General features: G+C 41.9%; 1 protein-coding gene across 3 annotated transcripts in view; it reads right to left on the minus strand.

Moving 5' to 3' along the window:
* lars1 (leucyl-tRNA synthetase 1) overlaps nt 1–23,374 on the minus strand; it is a 68,591-nt gene that overhangs the window by 5,858 nt on the left and 39,359 nt on the right. For 2 of the 3 annotated variants that reach the window (XM_003224098.4, XM_062970401.1), the window contains exons 20-31: nt 21,458–21,670; nt 20,513–20,570; nt 19,777–19,840; nt 19,103–19,286; nt 18,825–18,915; nt 17,129–17,269; nt 16,828–16,968; nt 16,633–16,743; nt 13,662–13,772; nt 10,688–10,792; nt 9,108–9,203; nt 7,933–8,065 (exon numbers count right to left, since the gene is read on the minus strand). In XM_003224098.4, the coding sequence (XP_003224146.1) occupies nt 7,933–8,065; nt 9,108–9,203; nt 10,688–10,792; nt 13,662–13,772; nt 16,633–16,743; nt 16,828–16,968; nt 17,129–17,269; nt 18,825–18,915; nt 19,103–19,286; nt 19,777–19,840; nt 20,513–20,570; nt 21,458–21,670 (1,448 nt within the window). The remainder of the gene's footprint in view (nt 1–7,932; nt 8,066–9,107; nt 9,204–10,687; nt 10,793–13,661; nt 13,773–16,632; nt 16,744–16,827; nt 16,969–17,128; nt 17,270–18,824; nt 18,916–19,102; nt 19,287–19,776; nt 19,841–20,512; nt 20,571–21,457; nt 21,671–23,374) is intronic. The other variant, XM_062970402.1, reaches the window with a different exon arrangement.

Consider the following 23,374-nt stretch of genomic DNA (forward strand, 5'->3'; position numbering starts at 1 on the left):
TTAAGGTTTAGGACAGGCCTCTTCAACCTGCAACCCTCTAACTGTTTTGAACTTCAGCTCCCAGAATTCCTGACTATTGAACAAGCTGGCTAGGGCTTATGGGAGTTGGAGGCACAAACACCTGGAGGGCCATGGGTTGAAATGGCCTGGTTTAAGGTTTGCCAACAGTTAGGTTGGGGCTGGGTCTTTGTGATGAACCATGGGCCTTGTAGTCCTGCTCAGGACATTGTAATCCCTGATGAAGATGAAAACTTGGGTTTTTTACCTTCCCAGTCTGAACTGGATTCCTCTCAGCCAGATCCTTCCCAGGCAGATCTGGAAACCTTGCACCTGCAAGAAAGTTGTGCCCCAGAAGTATGTCAAACAACCCCAGAGCCTACTTCTCCCGTGTTCTTGCGCCGGGAGTTTTGTAAACAACAGAGAAGTTTGGATTCAGCTTCGCGCAGGAGTGCGAGGATAGCAGCTAAGAATGTTGCCAATTAACATTGGTTCTCGTGAGAATCTTTAAGGAGTTTAACATCTGGTCTCAGAGTTTAGCTTTCGTTTCTGATTCCCAGAGAACCGCTTTGGTGAGAAAGTTGGACTCTATATAGGTGTTTTGCCCGCGTAGCAACTTCGCGGAGTCAATTCGTCAGCCTACGGAGCGAGTGGTGTCTGGACAGCGCGCTCCGATTCTAGCCTCGCTTCAGCTCAAGCCTTGCCTTGCTATCCAGCCTTCGCCTTGCTTCCCAGCCTTTGTTTACCTACGGACTTTGCCTTGTTTCCCAGGACTAATCCTTGCCTTGTTTCACGGATTTTACCAAGTTATTCCACGGACCTTGTTCTTGTTCTTAGTTACCTTGTTCCACGTTCAAGCCTTGTTTCAAGTATCAAGTTATTTCCTAGCCACGCTCAAGTTTTATGGACTAAGGACCTTGTCGTCTCCCCTCACTTTGCTTGGCAAAGTGAGTGTTTCGGTTATTGGATTACAACTTTGGACCTTAATATTTCTTATTGGACATTGCTTTTTTGGACTAATTCTGACCTTTCCTGAAGGGTCTAATTCTGGACTATTTTCTATACTTGTTTTATTAACTTTATATATTCCTTCAATAAAGATATTAGTTAGATTCTGGCCTCTGTGTATGGTTATTGGTGCCTCTGCCGCCTGGGTCGTGACAGTTTGACTCCGCGCCCCATAAGCACCAACTAACCGAGGCCAGGATGTCTACCGGAGCCGCGCCGGCTGGACAGCCGCTCAGCTACACCATCAGCAAGGACGAAGTGGACCGCATCCGTGACAGACTCAACGCGCAGGATGGAGAAATAAAAGGGTTGAGGGAGCGCGGAGTTCGCCTCCCGGCCATGGCGTTGCCTACCAAGTTTTCTGGAGAAGCTGCTAAGGTTCATGTTTTCCGCCGCCAATGTCAAGCTTATCTAGAGGCCCGTGATGCCGAGTTTCCCCAAGAAGACATCAAGGTGGCGTGGGTCTACAGTCTTCTAGACGGACCAGCGGCTAGCTGGGCGACGGCCCTGTTTGATCAAGCCTCCCCCCACCTAAGTTCAGCACAACGCTTCTTGGATCACCTTAAGGAGACCTGGGGAATCGAGGACAATTTGGAGGCAGCCGGTCACAAACTCCGGCGCCTCCTTCAAGGAGACAGACCCATGTCTCAGTACATAGCCGAGTTCCGCGTGCTGGCCCACAACACCGGCTGGAACGATGTAGCCCTCAGAGGACAATTTCGGGAGGGTCTCAACATTGAAATGCTGGAAGAAATCTCCAAGGTGGATCCTCCCCAGACCCTCGAGGCACTCATTGATCAATGTTTACGGGCTGAAGTCATGATTGCCAACAGGAAACAATGGGTTCGAGGCCAGGGCGGTAGAGCCGGGGCAAAACCCCCCGCTCCCGCCAGTGTTCAGCCACGTCCGGTGTGGAGACCCCCGCCGCCAACCCCATACCCCAGAGGAGGCGAGGAGGTGCCGATGCAGTTGGGCAATGTGCGCCCCAGACTAGATGCCGCCGAGAAGGCCCGTCGTCAACGCTTGAACCTCTGCTGGTACTGCGGGAACGGGGGCCACTTCGCCAGAGAGTGCCCAGCCAAAGGGAAGCCTGCCGCCCGTCTTGCGGCGGCGTCCTCCACGGAATCGAAGGCGTCTGAGCCGACTGGCACACAGCCGGCGGGGGAAGCCAACGACCGGGTGTAGAGAGGCTCGCCAACCCGGTCAAAAAATCCATCCAAGAGCCGCCAACCGGGGTCCTGTTCCTTCTCGTGGTCACATTATGGTCAGCAAAAAGGGGACCCGTCATGATCCACGCCATGATAGACTCTGGAGCTACCAACAATTTCATCGATAGAGAGTATGCCGACTCTCTGGGATTACAATATCATGATTTCAAGAATGCCCGTGTGGTGCAAGCCATAGACGGCCGTCCCCTCAAGACGGGCCCCGTAAGCCAGTGGTCGGAACCCACCAGGATGTGGATAAGGGAACATATGGAAGAGATTTCCTTCTTTGTTACCGAGGTTCCCCATTTCCCTGTGATTTTGGGAATTCCATGGCTGACACTCCACGACCCTAACATCTCCTGGTCCAACAGAGAACTGCAGTTTGCTTCACCGTACTGCCAAAACCATTGCCTCGTAGCCAAGGTATGCCATGCCACAGACTCCGAGCCCATCATCACCTTGCCAAAGAAGTACTCCGAGTATTGGGATGTATTCAATGAGAAAGAAGCCGAAAAATTACCCCCACATAGACCTTATGACTGTGCCATTGACTTGGTGGAGGGGGCCCCGATCCCGCGAGGGCATCTCTACTCCCTGACTGAACCAGAGCAAGAAGCTCTCAGGGAATTCTTAGAGACAAACCTTCGCAAGGGGTTCATCAGACCCTCTCAATCCCCAGCCGCCTCCCCAGTGATGTTTGTGAAGAAGAAGTCAGGGGAATTACGCTTGGTGGTGGACTACAGAGCATTGAACAATATCACCAAGCGGAACAGCTATCCCCTGCCCTTAATCTCGGATCTACTGGACCGACTTCGAGGAGCCAAGGTCTACACCAAGCTGGATCTTCGGGGGGCTTATAATCTAGTTCGCATCAGAGAAGGGGACGAGTGGAAGACCGCCTTCCAGACTAAATTCGGATTATTCGAGTCCCGAGTTATGAATTTCGGTTTATGCGGAGCTCCCGCAACGTTCCAGCATTTTGTCAACGATATTTTTCAGGACTATCTAGACAGATTCTTGATAATCTACCTGGACGATTTTTTGGTGTTTTCCAGATCACAATCAGAACATGAGAACCACGTCAAAATGGTGTTGCAACGACTGCGGGATCATGGACTTTATGCCAAGCTAGAAAAATGCGCTTTTGATCTACAAGAGGTAGATTTCCTTGGCTACCGCATCTCGCCTCTAGGGCTTTCCATGGATCCAGCCAAAGTTTCAGCAGTATTGGAATGGCGGGCGCCAACTAACAAGAAAGAGGTGCAGCGTTTCTTGGGGTTCGCGAACTACTACCGCAAGTTCATTCCAGATTTTGCCCGCTGGTCCGACCCCATCACTAGCTGCATCCGTGGAAAGCAGCCTTTCCGCTGGACTGATCAAGCAGAGAAAGGGTTCCAGCAACTGAAGAAACTATTCACCTCCCAGCCAATTCTACAGCACCCAAATCCTGGAACCCCTTTTGTGGTGCAAGCGGACGCCTCTGATGTGGCAATTGGGGCTGTACTCTTACAACCGGTGGGAGATCACCTCCACCCCTGTGCCTTTTATTCTCGTCAACTAACCACACCAGAGAGGAATTACACCATTTGGGAAAAAGAACTACTGGCCATAAAGGCAGCCTTTGAAACTTGGAGACATTGGCTAGAAGGGGCCAAATTCCCCATTGAAGTCCACACTGATCATCGTAATCTAGAACATCTAAGAACTGCCCGCAAACTAAATCAGAGGCAGCAACGTTGGGCTTTATTCTTTGAACGTTTCAACTTCCAGATCCATTATGTGACCCCAGCTCAAACCAAGCAAGCAGACGCCCTGTCACGTAAACCGGAATACGCTGCAGGACGCAAGGAGACCTTTGAATCCCAACTGCTACAACCTGAGAACTTTGCCACGCTCACAGTGGGGAACACCAAATCCAGTCCCATTGGTTCAACTTCCCCTACTCCAGGACCCATCTGTGCTCAAGAAATCAGGGCTAGTCAGCAAGCAGATGCCTGGGCGCAGGACCAACTTCGCCAAGGTCTGCATTTTCCCTTTTCGCTTAAAGATGGGCTGCTCTGCTATAGAAATCATGTTTATATCCCACCCGGACCGGGCAGGGAAAAAGCGCTTCGTCTGTGTCATGACTGCAAACCAGCAGGACACTTCGGACTATTTAAAACCATGCATTTGATCCTAAGAGATTTTTGGTGGCCCAAGATCCGCAAGGATGTGGAAAAATATGTCAACACCTGCCCAGTATGCCAGCGCTCCAAGATACGAAGGGAGAAGCCCTCAGGGCTTTTGCACCCCCTTCCTACCCCATCTCGCCCATGGGAAATAATTTCCGCGGATTTCATCACTGACCTACCACCTTCCTGTGGATTCACCACGATCTTAGTGGTGGTGGACCTATTCACCAAGTTAGCCCATTTCATTCCCTGCGAAGGCCTCCCCACGGCCAAAGAAACTGCGGATCTATTTCTTCAGCATGTTTTCAGACTACATGGATTGCCCAAGAGTTTAGTCACAGACCGTGGATCTCAATTCACCTCTCGTTTTTGGAAGGCACTACAAAAACTACTGGGCATAGACTCTCGCTTATCTTCAGCTCATCATCCCCAAACAGATGGGCAAACGGAGCGCACCAATGCCACTTTGGAGCAGTACCTTCGCTGTTATGTAAACTACCAACAGGACAATTGGGCTTCTCTGTTACCACTGTCTGAGTTTGCCTACAATAATGGAGTTCAAGCTTCTACAAAAGAAACGCCGTTCTTTGCAAACTACGGTTTCCATCCACGTTTCTTTCCCCCTGTCATTGAAACTTCAGAAGTTCCCGCAGCAGAGGATTGGCTGCAGGAACTCACAGCGGTGCAACAACTTTTGCTCCAGCAACTGGACCAAGCCAAGGAGGACTATAAACGCCACGCTGACAAACACCGCCAGCCGGGCCCCGAAATCAAGGTAGGAGATCGGGTTTTCCTGTCCACTCGCTTTCTGCCCTCCCACCGCCCATGCCGGAAGTTAGATGCCCGCTTCATTGGCCCCTATCCAGTGGTGGCGCAATTAAACCCCGTGACTTTCAAACTCCAACTTCCGCGTTCAATGCGCATTCACCCAGTGTTTCACCGTTCCCTGCTCCTTCCGGCGGATGGTGTGCGTCCTGATACAGACCAACCGGCCCCCCCTCCTGTTTTGATGAATGGGGAGGAGGAGTTCGAGGTTGAGGACATTTTGGATTCTCGCTTTCATCGCCGCCGCCTACAATATCTCATTGACTGGGTGGGTTTTGGGCCTGAGGAACGCTCTTGGGAAGACGCCTCCACAGTCCATGCTCCTGATCTAACCCGTCGCTTCCATCTGACCTATCCCACCAAACCGCGACCTCGCGCCTCGGGGAGAGGACCCCAGTTTGGGAGGGGCCCTGAGGAGGGGGATAGTGTGATGAACCATGGGCCTTGTAGTCCTGCTCAGGACATTGTAATCCCTGATGAAGATGAAAACTTGGGTTTTTTACCTTCCCAGTCTGAACTGGATTCCTCTCAGCCAGATCCTTCCCAGGCAGATCTGGAAACCTTGCACCTGCAAGAAAGTTGTGCCCCAGAAGTATGTCAAACAACCCCAGAGCCTACTTCTCCCGTGTTCTTGCGCCGGGAGTTTTGTAAACAACAGAGAAGTTTGGATTCAGCTTCGCGCAGGAGTGCGAGGATAGCAGCTAAGAATGTTGCCAATTAACATTGGTTCTCGTGAGAATCTTTAAGGAGTTTAACATCTGGTCTCAGAGTTTAGCTTTCGTTTCTGATTCCCAGAGAACCGCTTTGGTGAGAAAGTTGGACTCTATATAGGTGTTTTGCCCGCGTAGCAACTTCGCGGAGTCAATTCGTCAGCCTACGGAGCGAGTGGTGTCTGGACAGCGCGCTCCGATTCTAGCCTCGCTTCAGCTCAAGCCTTGCCTTGCTATCCAGCCTTCGCCTTGCTTCCCAGCCTTTGTTTACCTACGGACTTTGCCTTGTTTCCCAGGACTAATCCTTGCCTTGTTTCACGGATTTTACCAAGTTATTCCACGGACCTTGTTCTTGTTCTTAGTTACCTTGTTCCACGTTCAAGCCTTGTTTCAAGTATCAAGTTATTTCCTAGCCACGCTCAAGTTTTATGGACTAAGGACCTTGTCGTCTCCCCTCACTTTGCTTGGCAAAGTGAGTGTTTCGGTTATTGGATTACAACTTTGGACCTTAATATTTCTTATTGGACATTGCTTTTTTGGACTAATTCTGACCTTTCCTGAAGGGTCTAATTCTGGACTATTTTCTATACTTGTTTTATTAACTTTATATATTCCTTCAATAAAGATATTAGTTAGATTCTGGCCTCTGTGTATGGTTATTGGTGCCTCTGCCGCCTGGGTCGTGACAGTCTTGCTTTATCCCTGCTTCTACAGATGCAGGTGCACTGTTCAATCACTACTTCAGACCAGTGGTTTTCAACCTTTTGCCTTCAACTCCCAGAGCTCATGAGCACCTAGACATCTAGAGCACTGGTTCTCAAACTTCCGTCCTCCCAATGTTTTGGACTTTAACTCTCAGACACCCTAGCTAGGTTGGTCAACAGGTAGGAATTCTGGGAGCTGAAGTCCAAAATATCTGGAAGACCAAAGTTTGGGAACTACTGATCTGATGGTTGCCCTGACAGTAGAGTAGTTGATGACCAGGGTTGTTAAAAGTCTCTCACTCATAGGGTTGCTATACATCAAAGCCAACTTGATTCAACAAACAACAAGAACAGGTTGCTTGTGCTCGAACAGGGGTAAGGCCTGGTCATGCTCCTGATGATGTCACTGGGACTAAACTATGCACAAAAATAATGCGATTTCTTTACCAATATATTAGAAAATAATTAGGTGATATAATTCTGAATCAACATAGTACAAGGAGTACCTAATGAATACCACTTTATTTATTTAATAAAACATAATTACACATAAATGTATAAGTAAATAAATAATAATTGCTATTATCAGGTACCAGCTCAACTGACTCTATGAAAAGTGAATACTAGGTTCTGCTTCAGATTTTTAGTCAGATATACCCTATATTTTTTAAAAGACAGAAATGTAAACAGGGGTCTCACCAATGTAACTTTATTGTAATCTAATTTGAAATCTTTCTGGTTTTTAAGTTTTTCCCATTAGAATGTAAAACTAGTTTTACTTAAGCTTTTGGAATTATGTTTGTCACGCACTTAAGTGTATATTGACAAACTTGTCAATACATTAAAGCACTACCAAGACTTCAAGAGATCATTGAGACTGCTAGACAATGATTGAGGCTAGGCAATTATCCCCCCACTGGACATATGAAATAATTCTGGAAGCTGTAAAACAGGTCGACTTGCCAACTTCTACATAAAAATGCCACTTTCTATTGAAACAAGTGCAGTAAGTATACAATTGGTCTCTGTTGGAAGAAGAAACTTTTAAAGTAAGGTCCATGCAAGAGGTACTATGTTGCAAATTTATTTGATAAGCTCCTTCAGGTTGACACAGATTGTAAAATGTATTCTGCTGCAGTGATGCTGCAGACAAAAAGAATTATTTAATTCTTCTCTTATAAGTTATATTCATTAAGAGGAGACTCCAAGAAATCAGGAAAATAAATGTTTGACTATCACCTAACGAAACAAGCCACCTTGCAATGACAGTAACGTCTAGCTGACATAAGTATAAATGTGACCTTTTTACCTTTGATTCCTCTGTCCATCTTCATCAAACGCCTGATTATTGCATCTCTACCATCTCCTTGCCTAACTTCAATTTTTGTAGAAAAGTGGCCATTTGCTGGTTGGGGATTTACAAGAAAGACAGACACACCAGGCTGCAAGAAAATAAAAAGATAGAAGAAATTCAGCAACATGTGGTACACTAGTCAATTTGACAGAGGAAATGGAGAACTAGTGGGGCTGTGTCTAATGATGAATGTTTGCTGGTTCAACAGCAGAATTGGGGGTGGGGTCCTCTCTTGAAGCCATCCAGATGTTGCTGGGCTGCAACTCCGACCAGCTCTTGCTGGCACATCTGGAAAGTCACATATCCTTCTGAGTTTTACAGCCGAGTAGATATGTAAAACCGGACCTCTCTGATTCTACTTTTGATTCACTTACTGACTTTCAAATGTAGGCTTGACACTTCTGTTCCATTGAGGATGGACAATATTTGCATATGGACAATGAAGCAGTGAGTGACTGGAGTTCTACCCACAAAGGCCAATACTGGTAGGCATTTTCCTCTCTTTACAACATGGTGTGTTCAATATTCTAGACATAGACTCTGGCGATGAAAGCGAATTCCACATAAAGCAATATAAAAAGTATTATTACAGAATCACACCACTATCACACCAAGAAATGGTGAGCAAGGGGGAAAAGATCCACATCAAGAAATGGATCTGTCCAGATCACTGATGTAAATATAGGCTTATTTGGTTGTTGCAGGCAAGAACAACTCGTTTGGGCAATTTTCTCCATCCTCTAAAAGAATAGTCGGCCATTTTAAAGCAATATTTGGATTTTGAGATTCTTTTGGGAAAAAATTCATTTCTTCAAAAATACACTTGGAATTTTCTTTTAGAAAATGAGATAGGGGCATAATACACTAATTCCTATGGAAAAATATTGAAAAGTTGCATCTTGAGAATTCACTGCAAAAGGGGCAATAGCTAGGTTTTCTATTCGGAGATTGGGTTGGTAGTCCTAGTAAAATGTTTAAATTACTTTCTCTCATGTAAATGAGGAGCTTACACTGTCATGGTTTTGTTCAGAGTATAATGAAGGAATGCACTAGGGGAGAGAGTCTCAGTTGAGGCTCTTCCCAAGAATAAAACAAGAACAACATGGGTGGGAATAAACATGCAAACTTGCTTCTACTCTGAAAGTGCAGAAAGGTTTTCCAGGACAGCAGTCTTCTTTAATTTTCTCATCTCCCTCTGAAGCAAACTTCAATTCTATGTGTTCCAACTACAAAGAAAAAGAGAGGAAATGTTAACATAATGAATGAGCACTAGAACAGTCAGACAGAATCCATTAAACTTTTCATTTGCAGCAAATTTTTGATTATCCTTATTGTAGCATAGATCAAACATACTGCTGGATGGAAGTGCTAAGGACAAGCCCAAATTCTTTCTTTGTGACTTAAATATGCTTTAAGCCTTTGCCAGTAGATCTGACTTACAGCCAGATATCATTGCATTTGCAGAAAGAATCTTGTTGAATAAATAAATTTTACTAAAGTAGCTAATCAACCAAGCATTCAAACTAGCATACACTACAGGATAAATGTTCTTGGTGCTAAATAATGGAGCAGCCGGTCTACAGCAGGGAGACATTCCAGTCCTTTAAATAGTAAAGTCCAGCTTCCCCTCAAAGCAAGTGGTAGATTTGGGCTCCAAAGCAACAATTTCTCCGCAAACAATCCTATGGCTGACACTCCCCTGTGGCTCACTGAATAGGGTCTCTGTGCTAGAATGCATTCCCTCTTCAGGGCAAGACCTCTGGAAAATGAACTCCCAGGGGCTATATAGTGTAGCCAAAAATGAAGAAAAGCAAAGTACACTGGTGAGACCATGCCAATAGCTATGAGAACAATATAAACAGGTAGCCCAAAGGGAGTGTTTACCACCCCAATCTATTCCCAGCCATTGACATTTTCAGCCTTGAACTACTAAGCCAAAGCCAAACTACCTAACAAACCTTGCTAAATACATATTAACCTTTGCTACGCCCTTGGACAATTGTCAATATACGGCCATCATGGCAACAAAGACTGTAAAACCCATCTGTTTGGTATTACAGACCAAACTCTCTACAAAAAATGAGCAAGTTATAAAAGGGCACAAAGCATCTGATCAGAGATACAGTAGAGTCTCACTTATCCAAGACTCGCTTATCCAAGGTTCTGGATTATCCAATACATTTTTGTAGTCAATGTTTTCAATATATCATAATATTTTGGTGCTAAATTCATAAATACAGTAATTACAACATAACATTACTGTGTATTGAACTACTTTTTCTGTGAAATTTGTTGTATAACATGATGTTTTGGTGCTTAATTTGTAAAATCATAACCTAATTTTATGTTTAATAGCCTTTTCCTTAATCCCTCCTTATTATCCAAGATATTCGCTTATCCAAGGTTCTGCCGGCCCGTTTAGCTTGGATAAGTGAGACTCTACTGTACTAACTATCCATGTCCAGTTTAGAATACTTCCAATATTCAGGCTGCCACAGAAGAGTAGACCATCATGGCTCTGGAAGGAGATGGCCCACAAACCTTTCTATCCCTTGCCCCATACACAACCACTAAGCCTTGGACTGCCATTCTGAAAGTTTTAACACTATTTGATTTGTAAATATTTGTGAGCAAAAACATAAATCAGAGGGAGGGATAAAGGATCGAGGCAGCTGACTTTTAGCATGCTTAATTCTTAATAGAAACTCACCTCCAAAGAATTTGTTAGATAGACTATGTTCTCTCTGAGGACAGCTCTCTCATCAAACTCCAGTTCCAAATCAAGTACACGGGGCCCTTTCTTCTCCAGATTTTCCTGTCATGCCAAAAAAGTCAGGAAAGCATGTTTTTTAAATTGGGTCTTTGCTGTAAAACTGAATAGCATACCTGAGTGGAAAAGAGTTTTGACAGACTTCACTGAGAATGAGAAATGGGTCCCTAGCAGAGCCATTACATTTTACAGAAGGATGGCAGCTCCTGTCATTGAACAGGAAGGCCGCCAAAGCTGTGGCATTTTTTTGTCTCACAGAACTTGTTAAAAAGCAAACTTAGGAGGATACTTTTATTCCTTCCTTTATAGCAGTGGTTCCCAACCTTTGGTTCTACAGCTGTTAGGAATTGTGGGAGCTGAAGTCCCAAACACCTGGAGAACCAAAGGTTGGGAACCACTGCTGTATAGCAAGATGGCTCACAGGACCTAGCTTGAGGTCCAAACCACATGACCCCTTTGTAATCCATGGAACTTTCTATCATCTCTGAAGAATGTATGACTATAAGTTACTTCTGTGAAGAGACCAATGCAAAGAGTAAATCAACATCATGCAGTACTTTAGCTCAAATGTCAAATGGATTCTGGGAGACAAGGTTTCGAATTGCTGACCAGCCACATAAAGCTACTGGATAAACATGGGCACATGGATCTCAGCCTTGGAGGAAATCAACAGTAAGGGACCACTGAACAAACATTGCTGAAAAAACCTATAGCTGACAAACCACACATTTCCCATCTAGTCTGGAGGATAACCTAGGAACAGAGCTCTGTCACTTCAAGTGAGCAGAATATTCTTTCAGCACTGTGTTTGGCAGGAGATGTGTGTCAGAGGTGGTAAGAATGGAATTCAGATGAATTGTAACAGTATTTTGAAATTTAGTAAGTTTGGCTGAAGGAAAGCAAACAGTGATGCTGAGATTAAGTAACAGCTGTCTTCCTCGTCCGTCTGTCTTAAGCGTTGTGCTTCAGCAAAAAAGGGCAGTTCTTAATGCTGAACTGGCATAAGATAGCATGTCTGAGATTTATGTAGCCTAACATGACTAAGCAATCTCTAAGCAAAACAAAATACCGAAGGATGCTCCTTCTTCGACTTTTCAGAAGTTCACAGCATAGTCTTCTCTTCAGCGGGAAAGAGAAACTCTTACATGTGAGGGAGGCCACCACTGACACCCTGCCATGCACCAAACATTAGTATGTGTGTTCCCCCAAACCTAATAGCAACTGGAAATTGATTTCTAGGCCTGGTTTGTTTTTTAACTGAAGATACATCTCTGCAGTTTGCTTCAGGGAAGAATCACCACTCAAGCAGGTTTCCAGAAGTGTGTTTCTTGTTCTGATTAGATAGATAGATAGATAGATAGATAGATAGATAGATAGATAGATAGATAGATAGAGAAATGGGTGGAAGATGGTGGGGACTGGACGTGTCTCAGAAGCTGTAATAGGGGGAGGGAGGAAGAGGCAGGTACATACAGCCCACTCTATTATACAGAAGCATTGGATTAATCTCAGTTTGTAGCACTCCTTAATTATGACCAAGCAGGCTGTGTCTTCAATTCTAGCAGCTGGGGAATGGCCCTTGCACCAGCCTAATTGCTACTCATTTGGCTTCTGAGGGAGAGAACAGCAGTCAGAATTTGCTGAATTTAATCCTGCCATGCCATGCCACACCACGCCCTTGTCCTTGTGTTTTCTTTATACTGTCAGCCAGTGAGCAGGGAACTGTCAAATTCACAGTTTGTAAGTCACTCTGGGAGCCTTTTTAGTTGAGGGACAGGGTATAATGCTCTAAATTACCAGCAATTAACTAAATAAAATTCCTCTTCTGTGAAACATCTTCTCATTAGGTTACTATCTATATCCATGATGTAGTGACAACATATTATGAAAGTGTTATTACAAAATACCTGTTTTGGACATCGTAACTACATTCTTCTAACAGGCCCAATGTGCTTTTAGCTCATTCATACTGCATCAACACTTAGTCACTCAGCTTTTTTAAGCAAAACCACAAAAAGACAGAAGTAATTCAATCATTCCTTCCAGTTATAAAACATCTTGTTCCATTTCTCAGGAGATAAATGACTGTGCCATTATGACCTCAACCTATGCACAAGCATGGGAATCTATGCTACAGCTTTCAGAGTAAAAAGATCATTCACACTGATGACAGTGAAGTGAATTTTTCATTCCTAGCAACCATGTTAAATGTTATTACATCAATACAATTCTCACCTGAATTCTGAAGGGCTCAATCTTAGAATTCATCTGATTCAGACATTGGAAATATTACCTCCCCCAACTAGTATGGTCACTGGTGGTTCTAGCTGGGCTTTTTCTGGGAGATAGTCTTAACATTTCCACACTCTGGACCTTCAGACACTATTACTTACCACTATGACCTGTCAGACCAGTTAATGTTTAAATTCAAATCATTTTTCTATTAGGAACACAAGAGTAGACAGTCAACTAGGAAACTGCTTAAAATTGTGTGATAATGACCGTTTAATGGAAGACATTAACCTATTATCAGGAAGTACTTCTTATGTTCTTAAAGGCAGGAAGAATTGCATAAATCATTCTGCATGGTTAGCTGTAGACATGCTGGCAATCAGTAAAAACATCCTTATGAATAGTGACCCAGAGCTATCAAAATGATCGTAAAACATCCAAATGGCAGCCACCCGACACCCCTCTTCAAAGACCACCTGAGTTCTGCAATTATCCTACTCCAAATCCCCTCCAGCTCATAAAACATTTCATACACTGAGGTTCTCTTTAAGTTGTGTGTGTTATTCAATTGAAACATTTGTATGATATCTTGAGAAGAGAGGGTTTCATTAATTTAGTAAACAGGACTGTTACAGATTTTTCCCCATTGAAAGATGGAAAAAAGAAAAGAGGAAAAGCTGACCTTAATCATAGCAACGAAAGGCATAACCCTTTTCATGTACTTCTTCAGTTCTGGCAAGGAGTTTAGTTCACTGGAGATTATTTTGTTGTCTGGTAGATGCCCTCCACTGGTCTATCACAGAAGACACAGGTGTTTCAATTACAACATGACACGACAGTTCTAATTTGAGAATTTAACACATAACACCCCTCATTTTACCTTCTGTCACAGAATGAGCAATTTTGTTTTGTAATCCTCTCCCTTAAGGCTATCATTCTTATATATGACATATACATTTGCATGAAATCTATCTCCATCAGGAATTCCTTGGACTCCAATTATCTGTAAGCACTGCTTTTTAGAAAGCTTCTCTAATGAATAGGAACACAAATAGCATCACATTTTATTTTGTAAATCCCACTTTTCTGCATGTGGCTATCTTAAATTGTTTCAGAACATTGTTTTAGACCTTCACAAAAAGTCATCCATCAAAATGAACACAGCTCAGCAATTCACAAAGGACCCAATAAGACTCCTTACCCTAGCTAGTGGCCAGGAACTACAGAATAGGAGAGGGAAGGAAACAGTTTGCTCTAACATGAGACAGAGCGTAATTTGTCTGCAATCTCAGCAGTGCTGGATCCATCTTCCCCTCTCTTATATGCCAGATATGTAAAATTGTGTGTGTGTGTGGGGGGGGGGGGGGGGGGGCAACCCTATGCCAGAGGTTTGATGAGAAAATAAAAGAGGGAAAACCAACTATGAGACCCTGTGCAATTTAGAAGAAGGGTAGATTATATACAATATAATAATATATAATACTAATATTATGCTATACTAGTAATATTTTATATTGTATATACATATAATATTGACAATACTATAATGTAATACAATAATAATTATACAACACTATTATAATTGTATATTATACATTACATGTAACATTACAAATAATATAGAAGTATAGTGGAATAGTACAATATAGTAATATATAATGCTTACATTGTGCTATGTTAATAATATAATATATTGTATGTACATATAACTTGAGTCACCCTGAGTCCCCTTCGGGATGAGAAGAACAGAATATAAATGCCGCAAATAAATAAATAAATAAATGCATGAAAAAGAAATAATAGCACTACACTATATTCTGCTATAACATGTCTTTTTACCATGAAAATTGGCAATAACTCAATTAGTTAATAGAGGAATACTACTGCAAAACACAAATTCTTAATCGGCTATGGAAAAATTCCATCCTGAACGTTCAAAATTGGTTCAGCAGCAACTCTGCCACCCTCTATCTTAGCCATTCAGTTTACCAGCTTGAGGGACTGAATGAGGTGGATGGAAGAAGCAATTTTAAATTGGATTCAGAGCAAAGTGGGTGGAGAGGGGGACGGAAGCATTTGCAAGCCAACAAAGGCAGGCCAAGAGTGAGGCAGATGGAAGGAAGGAAGGGGTGCAAGAGATGAGATTTGAAGCTGAGACAGAGTGAGGGAAGTGAATGAAAGGAGGGGTGGAAGTATTTGAAAGGGATGATATTCTAAATCAAGGCTAAAGTAAAGTGGAAGGAGGGAGGGGGAACAGGGTTAAGTGAGACAGATAGAAAGATGGGTGAGAGCATTTGCATGAAATGAGATTTTAAACTGGGGCTGAAGGGAGGTGTATGGAGTATTGGCAAGAGTGATGAGATGTTAAGGACAGGGATGGGTGAGGTGGATGGAAGAAAAAGGTGAGGGCAGTTGCGAAGGAGATTTTAAATTAGGACAGGAATGAGTGAGGGGGGTGAGCCTTTGCAGAACATCAGACGGAGACTCATTGGATGCCAAGGTGCAGCAAGTATTATGAGTGGTTTAAAGTGCAGGGAGGGTGTCTCTTTACTTTTCAGGGAGGCACGCTCCAGAGCCTAGGGGTCATACTTTGCTCATCCCTTCCATAAATACGTATCCTCATATTTTTTCCCAAGACTCACCATTTATACTTACAATTAAAGTGTTTATGTTCACATGCTCATGAAACTTCCTTTGACAGGATTCCAAAAATATATGGGAACCTACTGCTCATTCAGTTCGGGTAATAAAATCCAGATTTTCTCTCTCCAATTTCAATTGATGACAATGAGCACCAAATTACAAAGACAAGCTTGTTTCCAATTAAAAGGAAATTAATTTAACTGCACTGCTATAGTTGGAAAATACACAGTGAGTCCACAAATCAAGTCCCACATTCAGCTGTTCCAGTCAAACAGCTCTATTGTTCCTGGGCAACAACAGTTAAAAGATCAGTTCCAGCAGCTCCAAAATTCAGGGGACTTCTTCGAATAAATCCAAATTTATTTATTCTTTTGCAGTGGGCTAGTTATAAGACAGACAAATGTATTTCTGCACTAAGGAACATCCTACTAAGCCAAAGAATTATCATACTATCATAAGACTAGTGTAAAGTGTTAAGGTTGCTTGCCTAATAAGTAAGGCAAGCTGTCCTAGCCTGACAAAAGCCAGCAATTCTGCTGCACAACTGGGGCTGAAAAAAACAGTTTACTGAGCCCTACTTGAGCAGAGGATTAATAATAAACTGAGGCCACATTCTATTTCCAAATTGTCACTGGAAATGAAATCATGCAGGAAAATTGATAATGCACGCTGCAATTCCTGCACAAACCTATTAAAGAAAAGAAAAAAACATATTTCTCCTCTTGGTCAATGAACCTGATGACAAGTTAGTTTTATATCTGATGTCGGGTTGCAAAGGGTGCTAGAAAGCAGGCAACTAGAGGGTGAATAATAAAACAAAACAGGATGTTAGGAGATAACAGGCATTTTTGCTTTTTCTTACCAGCTTTATTGATTTGGTGTTATTCTGTACTGGTTTTTAATGTAGTTGTTATTTGGAGGTGAACCTCTACACAGTTCATTTGCTGAAAGGGAAAGCTATAAATATTTTAGCCAATCTACAATGGATAAATTGCATGTAGGAAAATCACCTGATAATGTCTGCGCAGAACAGACAGTGTTATGTGCTGCCACGGTGGATAGTTCTTGGCCACATAAATGGTACAATGGGACGGCTTCTGAGGTACTTCTTTGTTGCTCTTCTAGAAAACATGAAAGGTCTCTCTTTAGAAGAAGGTATCAATGTTTTAAAAATTCAGTAGAGAGATAGGGTCATTGACACCAACCTTTCCCTTAGCTGGTGCCATGTAGTTTTTGAGGCGCAGACGGAGATCGTGGGCTGCCTCTGTGAGGTACTGGGACGAGCGGATCAATATTTCATCCACAGGGCCAGGCACAGGCCAGGAAGCTTTCATTATGGAGTCAGTCTTTACATTTGGGTTGAAAGCAGACATTAAGATTAAAGATTTGGGGGGGGGGGGGGAGGGACTGTTCTGCAACACCATTTTCCTCCCCAGACCCCTACAACGTGTAGGTCCTCCATCTACAAATGCACAGGCATCGCACCAGTGACATACACGGCCGTACCTTGCCTAACAATGCCCAAACATGTTCACACATATGAGGGCAGACGGGAGCCAACAGGAGTGTCTGAGATTCAATAAACTGAAGTACCAAATCCCTGTGCATTCCTTCAATTGCCAGCTCGCGGTATTTGTCTTTTGCAGCCTGAAAAGACAGCCAACACAAGCACTATTAAGGCATTCCTAGTTGTCATGGAAGAGCACTGCTTAAAATACAATTTCATTGTTCAAATCCATCCTCAAAATATAAACCACTTATAATCCTATAACAGATTATTTAAAAGGCCATATATACATATACATACATACACAGAGCTGGAATTGATATCAAATGCAATCCTGCCAGTTGGACATTATATAGCTTTATATTATTATGGCTCTTAAAAGAGACATCTATCGGAACAGACATAAAAGTCAAGGATAACTGTAACTGTATATTAGGCACTATCATTCTGAATGGCCCACATAAAAGGCTCCCATTAAGTAGTAAGGCAATAAATATAATCAGTTATTATGCACACGGTTTAGCCAGTGGAACCATACACCTGAAAGTCAGTTGGGTAACACAGCCAGAGCAAAACAATATGCTGCTGCTAGTACTATGGAGAGCTGCTGACACCTTATGGACAAACTATTTTGATCCTTTAATAGCAGGATGAATACATTTTTGACCCATTCATCTTAGAGAAAAGTTCAATTTGTTTAATAATAATAATAATAATAATAATAATAATAATAATAATAATAATAATAATAAATTATTTTGACCTGCTCTTTATCCCCAAGGGGACCTTAAAGGAAGGGGGGAGCAGACAAAGGAAACAGTTTTTTTTCTTAAATTATTTGCTCTGTGTCTTTTCTGTTAACTCCGACTGCCAAAGTGGAAATTGTGTCCTAGGGAAAGAAAATGCCTGGGGAAGATTACTGATAGCAGACATAATCTACTTATATATTTTCCCATTTAGCACCATACCAAGTATGTGTAAATATGTAATGAAAGCAGGGAGGCCATTATGGGATGGGTCATAGTTTATAATATGAATTATGATAAAATTCTGGGCTCCCTTGCTGGCATTCCCCATTAAAGCAGCAGGAGAAAACAAAACCATTTTTTGCTTGACACTGCAGAAGGTTTTAGGCCAGTAGTGGGTGACCCTAGCATGCCTGGAGGCAAATACTCTGCTCCAGAAACCTTCAAGAGCTGCAATGACTAATCAAAATGTTAAGAAATAAAACTGGACCTAAAGCTGTTTTGATTTTAAAAAAGAATGTAAATAGTATGTTGGGGGAATGTAACCTATTTAATGGTGAAACTGGCACTGCTGGAGTCTCACAGGTACTCTAGAAGGGCTGCAAAAACAGAAAAAAATGACACATCTCCTGAAGGTCACACTGGGCTCTTTTAGAGCACCGATTTCCATCTCTCTAAACTTACTGACAGTCAGAGTAGATAACACTAAGCCTAACACATAGATGGCAGCTGATACATTTTTCTATATATCCTTATCTCTCCATCTTAACTTCCAGGCATATGAAGTTCAATAGAAAGAGCAACACCAGCAACATTTTTTAAAAGTATGGACGCTTTATTGTGCTATTTTTGCATGGTTTAGGTATGATGCAATTTCTGTTGACAGCCTTCGGTCTAAAAGGCAAAACTGAATTTTTAAGATTATGTGCTCTGAAATTAAGCAGCCTACCTGAAATTCAAAGAAACCAGTTTTAAGAGCTTCCTTAAACATCATCTTCTCATAATTCTGCTCTGTCTTCATTATGCCTGCATTAATTTCACTGGATGCGTGGGAAGATGAAAAAGAAGAGGAGGAGACAATGCTAGAGTTAGACCAGAACAATGACAAGGATTAAGGTGCAAACATCTGTGATGTAACAGGATCATGGAACATGTGTGTGGGAGAACCTGAAGTTATTTTCTTCTTTTAATACAGTAATTAAAACAGTTGCTGCTTTTAGATAGTACCTGAAAAAGACCCTGTCATTGAAGGTGTCAGCTGGCCCACTTCTTAAACTGTCCCAGTTTGCAAGCATCTCCTTCACCCACTCCACCCAGGTGTACAGACGGAGGATGCCAGCATCTGCCATAGTTTCCATAAAGTTTGCATCTTCAACGGTATCACCTGCATCTGCCAGTGCCAGCCGCATGCCTGAAGGGAGACAGGATTTAGTATCTGAAGCCACAGACCATAAGCTGCCATATAGAAAGAGAGCAAAAAAAAAGTTGGCAGGTGATCTTTGTAGTCTCTTCCAATTCCATGATTCTGTAAAACCGAATTCCCAGCATAAGTTATGTGATGGGATAGAACTACTATTAAAGTGATCTTCTTTGGGAAAGGGTATAAGAAATGTTTGGAGCAAGAGCAAAGAGAAATATTCTGAAGTCCTCAAGCTTTGCCCCAGGGTACAAGACAACTTTCTGGAAAGATTATGGGGAAAAGTGGGAAATAACTCTGTATTTACATTTTGGTCTGGATAATATGAGTAGGAGCTCCCTCCTTGCCATGTTCTTGCCCAGGACTTTACACAAACCACCTGCTTCAAAACAGGATGTAATATAAGCTCTCCAAGACTGATCAACAAGAGCTCCCATTTTCCAGAGAGGAAATAGGAAGAACTGTTTGAATGATGCATTCTTACCATCAGCAGAAAATTTCTGCACAGCTTCGCTCAAAGTGAGAAAATTTCCTGTAGATTTAGACATCTGCAACGAAGGAAGAATCAAAGACAGACAAAATGAAAGCATAGTTTATGGGTTAGAACCATAACGCAAATCAATTCTACTAAAAGGGCCTACCAAGATACATAACTCCCTCCACCTCCACACACTCTGATCAGATTTAATTCTATTTATGAGGGAAACTTTGTTTTATTTATCATTAACATTGTGGACTGATTCTGTATTTGTGAATATGCCCAGTTTGGAAAAAGAACAAAACAAAATGGAAGTAGTAAGAGTTCTACGGTTGGGTTCTAAAAAACAGCTCTAATGTTCAAAGAAAAATGCCTGCTAAACAATCCTCAATCTTAGTGGTCCAGGTAAAGTTCATAATACCACAATGCTTGTCCAGGACCTGCAGAAATTTCTATTGACGATGCAAGGCAAAACCAAATAGCTTTGGAATAAACAAGTGTTTTTTAAAAACATGAAAAATGAAATTCAGATATTATAGAGGACAACTAAGAAACATATATTATTAGATAAGACAGTGCATAGTTTCTGCTTGGATGGTTAGACAAATAGAAAAGCAGTTGGGTATCTGCTGAATAAATGTTCTAAAAACAATGTGCACTGGAAGGCCTGATTTCTCAAACAGGGATTTGTTCTGTCACTCCTGAGTCTACAAATAAATGTCAGCCAAATAAAATAGAGTACCTTCTCTGAATTCAGGAGGAGATGCCCATTTGCTCTCACAGAGACAGGCCATTTCTCTCTGAATTGAAATGCAAAAAGATGTTCATTATCAGTTAACTTTAAACAACAATCTAATGTTTAGTTAAGACAAGAGCACACTTTATAATAGGCCTTCCAAGAAGGATAGCCACAAAGATGTGACCACATTCCTCAAGACAGGTAGTGGCTGCTAAACAAGTAGTTCTCCGCTAAAACCCCAAATATATATTAAGATATTTTTTTTAAAATCCACAATTACAATCTACATTTACGTCAATGGAATACAATATTAACAGACCCAACAGAATGCAAGAGCTACATTTGTCGGAATCCTACCACGACTTCCACGTGTTTCAACAGGGCAAGATTAGTCAGTTACTAAACCCAATTTGTCTGGGGAAAGGGTTCAGGGGGAATGAAAGAGATAAAGTATACTAGTGGGCATCTTAAGGCATCAATATGACAAAAGACACGTTGCTCAAACTGAACCTCAAATGATTATAGTAAATGGAGTTGGAAATCCCTTGGTAGGAATGCCTTCTCCCAAGACTCCCAGGTAAGTTGACAAGCCACTAGGACAAGAACTCCTTCTACAATTTTAAAACTGTGAGTGATGTGTAGTGTGACACACAATCGTTTGCGAGTACAAGACAAAGGTGAGGTGACAGGAGTTCCTAATGTCTCAAAGTCTTAGCAAATCTAGAGAATGACCAAATATGGTTTAGTTATTAGATGCCAACTGTTTAATAAACTAGTGGTATTAATTTAATCCATAACTGATACATAGAGGATCTAGAGAAGCAATTAAGTTTCACACTATCCTGCTCATTTCTATGTTTGCTAAACTTAAAAATAGCCTTGCCATGGAGAGAACTCATGAAATAGAAGATATATATTTAGAAGGACCTAGTATTAGTTCAGACCAACCTTTGATTTGGCCACATGGCTACATGGTTATAAAGATAGTATGACAAGTGATTTGGGACAAGGTCTTTGCCAGAAGCACGTAGGTCCACTGGATACCAAAATTCAAATTCCTGCTTCAGTTTATCCAAAACTGCTTTGGGGATTTTTGTTGCAGGGAATGGAGCTGTCTTAAAGAAGATGTAGTCCCACACCTCTTTCGACATCTGGTTTGCCCTACAGATATTATGGGGGGAAAAATTACAATGAGGAAACAGTAAACGTTACCCTTAAAATTCTGTTACGCTAGCAAGCACACACTGCTAAGCAGGGACAGGGAACTCGTTTGATCAATTAAATCATATGTACCACTTTTATTTCATGCATAAATGTAGGAAGTGATCTTTTTCCTTCTCATCAACTGATCATTTTAGATACTCTGAGTATCTTGATATTTTTTCAAGCAATATTATCAATTCTCATGACACACATAACTAATGTAACATAGTAAGGCTGACTCTAAATTTATCTAAATGTTTGTGATAAATGAACCTTAACATTACTAAGTTACTGCAGACAACAATAGCGTGAAATAGACAAGGTGCTCCCATGATTTCTCCAAAACAGACATAACTGATTAACATTTCACCAGTAGTAAATCTCAAATATACATCTGTGCACACTGCATGGAAGGAATAGAGATACAAACTACCCTCACTTGTGTTTTGAATCTGGCTTATTGCAAAACTAATGCTTAATGCCTTTATCTACCACCTACCATAGGGAATCTAAAGTCACCATCCCAATTTTCCACAGCTTCTTTGTGTGTGCCAGTATGTCTCTTTCTTTGAAAATGGCTTGGGCAGCACAAACAGCAAGTATAATGCAAGTGGAAAGGTACAAATGGTAATTAATTTGATTCAAAATTAAGATTCATACATTAAGTTGAGGGTGGTTCATTATGTAGTCTTTTCTTGATATCAGTTGCACAGGCAGCCTTTGATATGTTGCTTCAATCACCTTAATTCATTTTCTACTTCTCTTTAGAAATTCAATCATCACTTCTGAATTAAGACATCAAATGCAACATAACAGTTCATAGAAATATTTCTTCAACACTGTTGACTGGAGAAGCGGCAAGAGGGGAGTAAAACAGAACAGTTGATGTCAAACTAAATTATTTTTATTCCAGTCTTTTTTTTAAGTGTGAAAATTAAGACAACTACTAGCCAGCTCAATTAAGGGTTCAGAAGAAAGACTCCTCAGGCATACTGTGGCTGTCTTTAAAAGAAAATTCACCATATGAAAAACATCTTATTCTGAACCAATCATCTGGGCTTTCATTTCTTTTCAGCTTGAAAGGATAGGTAGAAATGAAATATTCTTAAAGTTTCTAAAACTTTCTTGAGCAGTTTCAGCCAAAGAGAACATTGCCCCACCTTCTTCTGGCCAATCCATTAATTGCAAACTGTAGTGGACCATAAATAGGCTAATACTATACTTTGAGTTATTATCAAAAATGACTCATGAGAAAGAGAATTTATATACCGCCCTCTCTCCCCAAAGGGACTCAGGGCGGTTTACAAGCATAAAAACAGAAGCATACATTACAAGCAACACAATACACTCATTATTAAACAAAATTAAAGACCTATACAACTCGTAAAACAGTGAAGACCATAAGAAACAATCACAATAACCAGAAGGAACAAGAATACATAATCAGATGGGTTGACATGGACTGTTATTAGGGATAGATGATCCTTGTTCAGAATGTTTACGGGCCAGGGGTCGGCAGTACACCTGAGAAAATTATTCAAAGACCCACTGAAACCAGGTTTTCAACTCCTTGCGAAAGGACGACAGAGTAGGGGCTTGCCTAATCTCCTTCGGCAGGAGATTCCAGAGCCGGGAGGCCACTACCGAGAAGGCCCGCTCCCT

Source organism: Anolis carolinensis, chromosome 2 (genome assembly GCF_035594765.1).
Source record: "Anolis carolinensis isolate JA03-04 chromosome 2, rAnoCar3.1.pri, whole genome shotgun sequence".
In the NCBI taxonomy this organism is placed as follows: domain Eukaryota; kingdom Metazoa; phylum Chordata; class Lepidosauria; order Squamata; family Dactyloidae; genus Anolis; species Anolis carolinensis.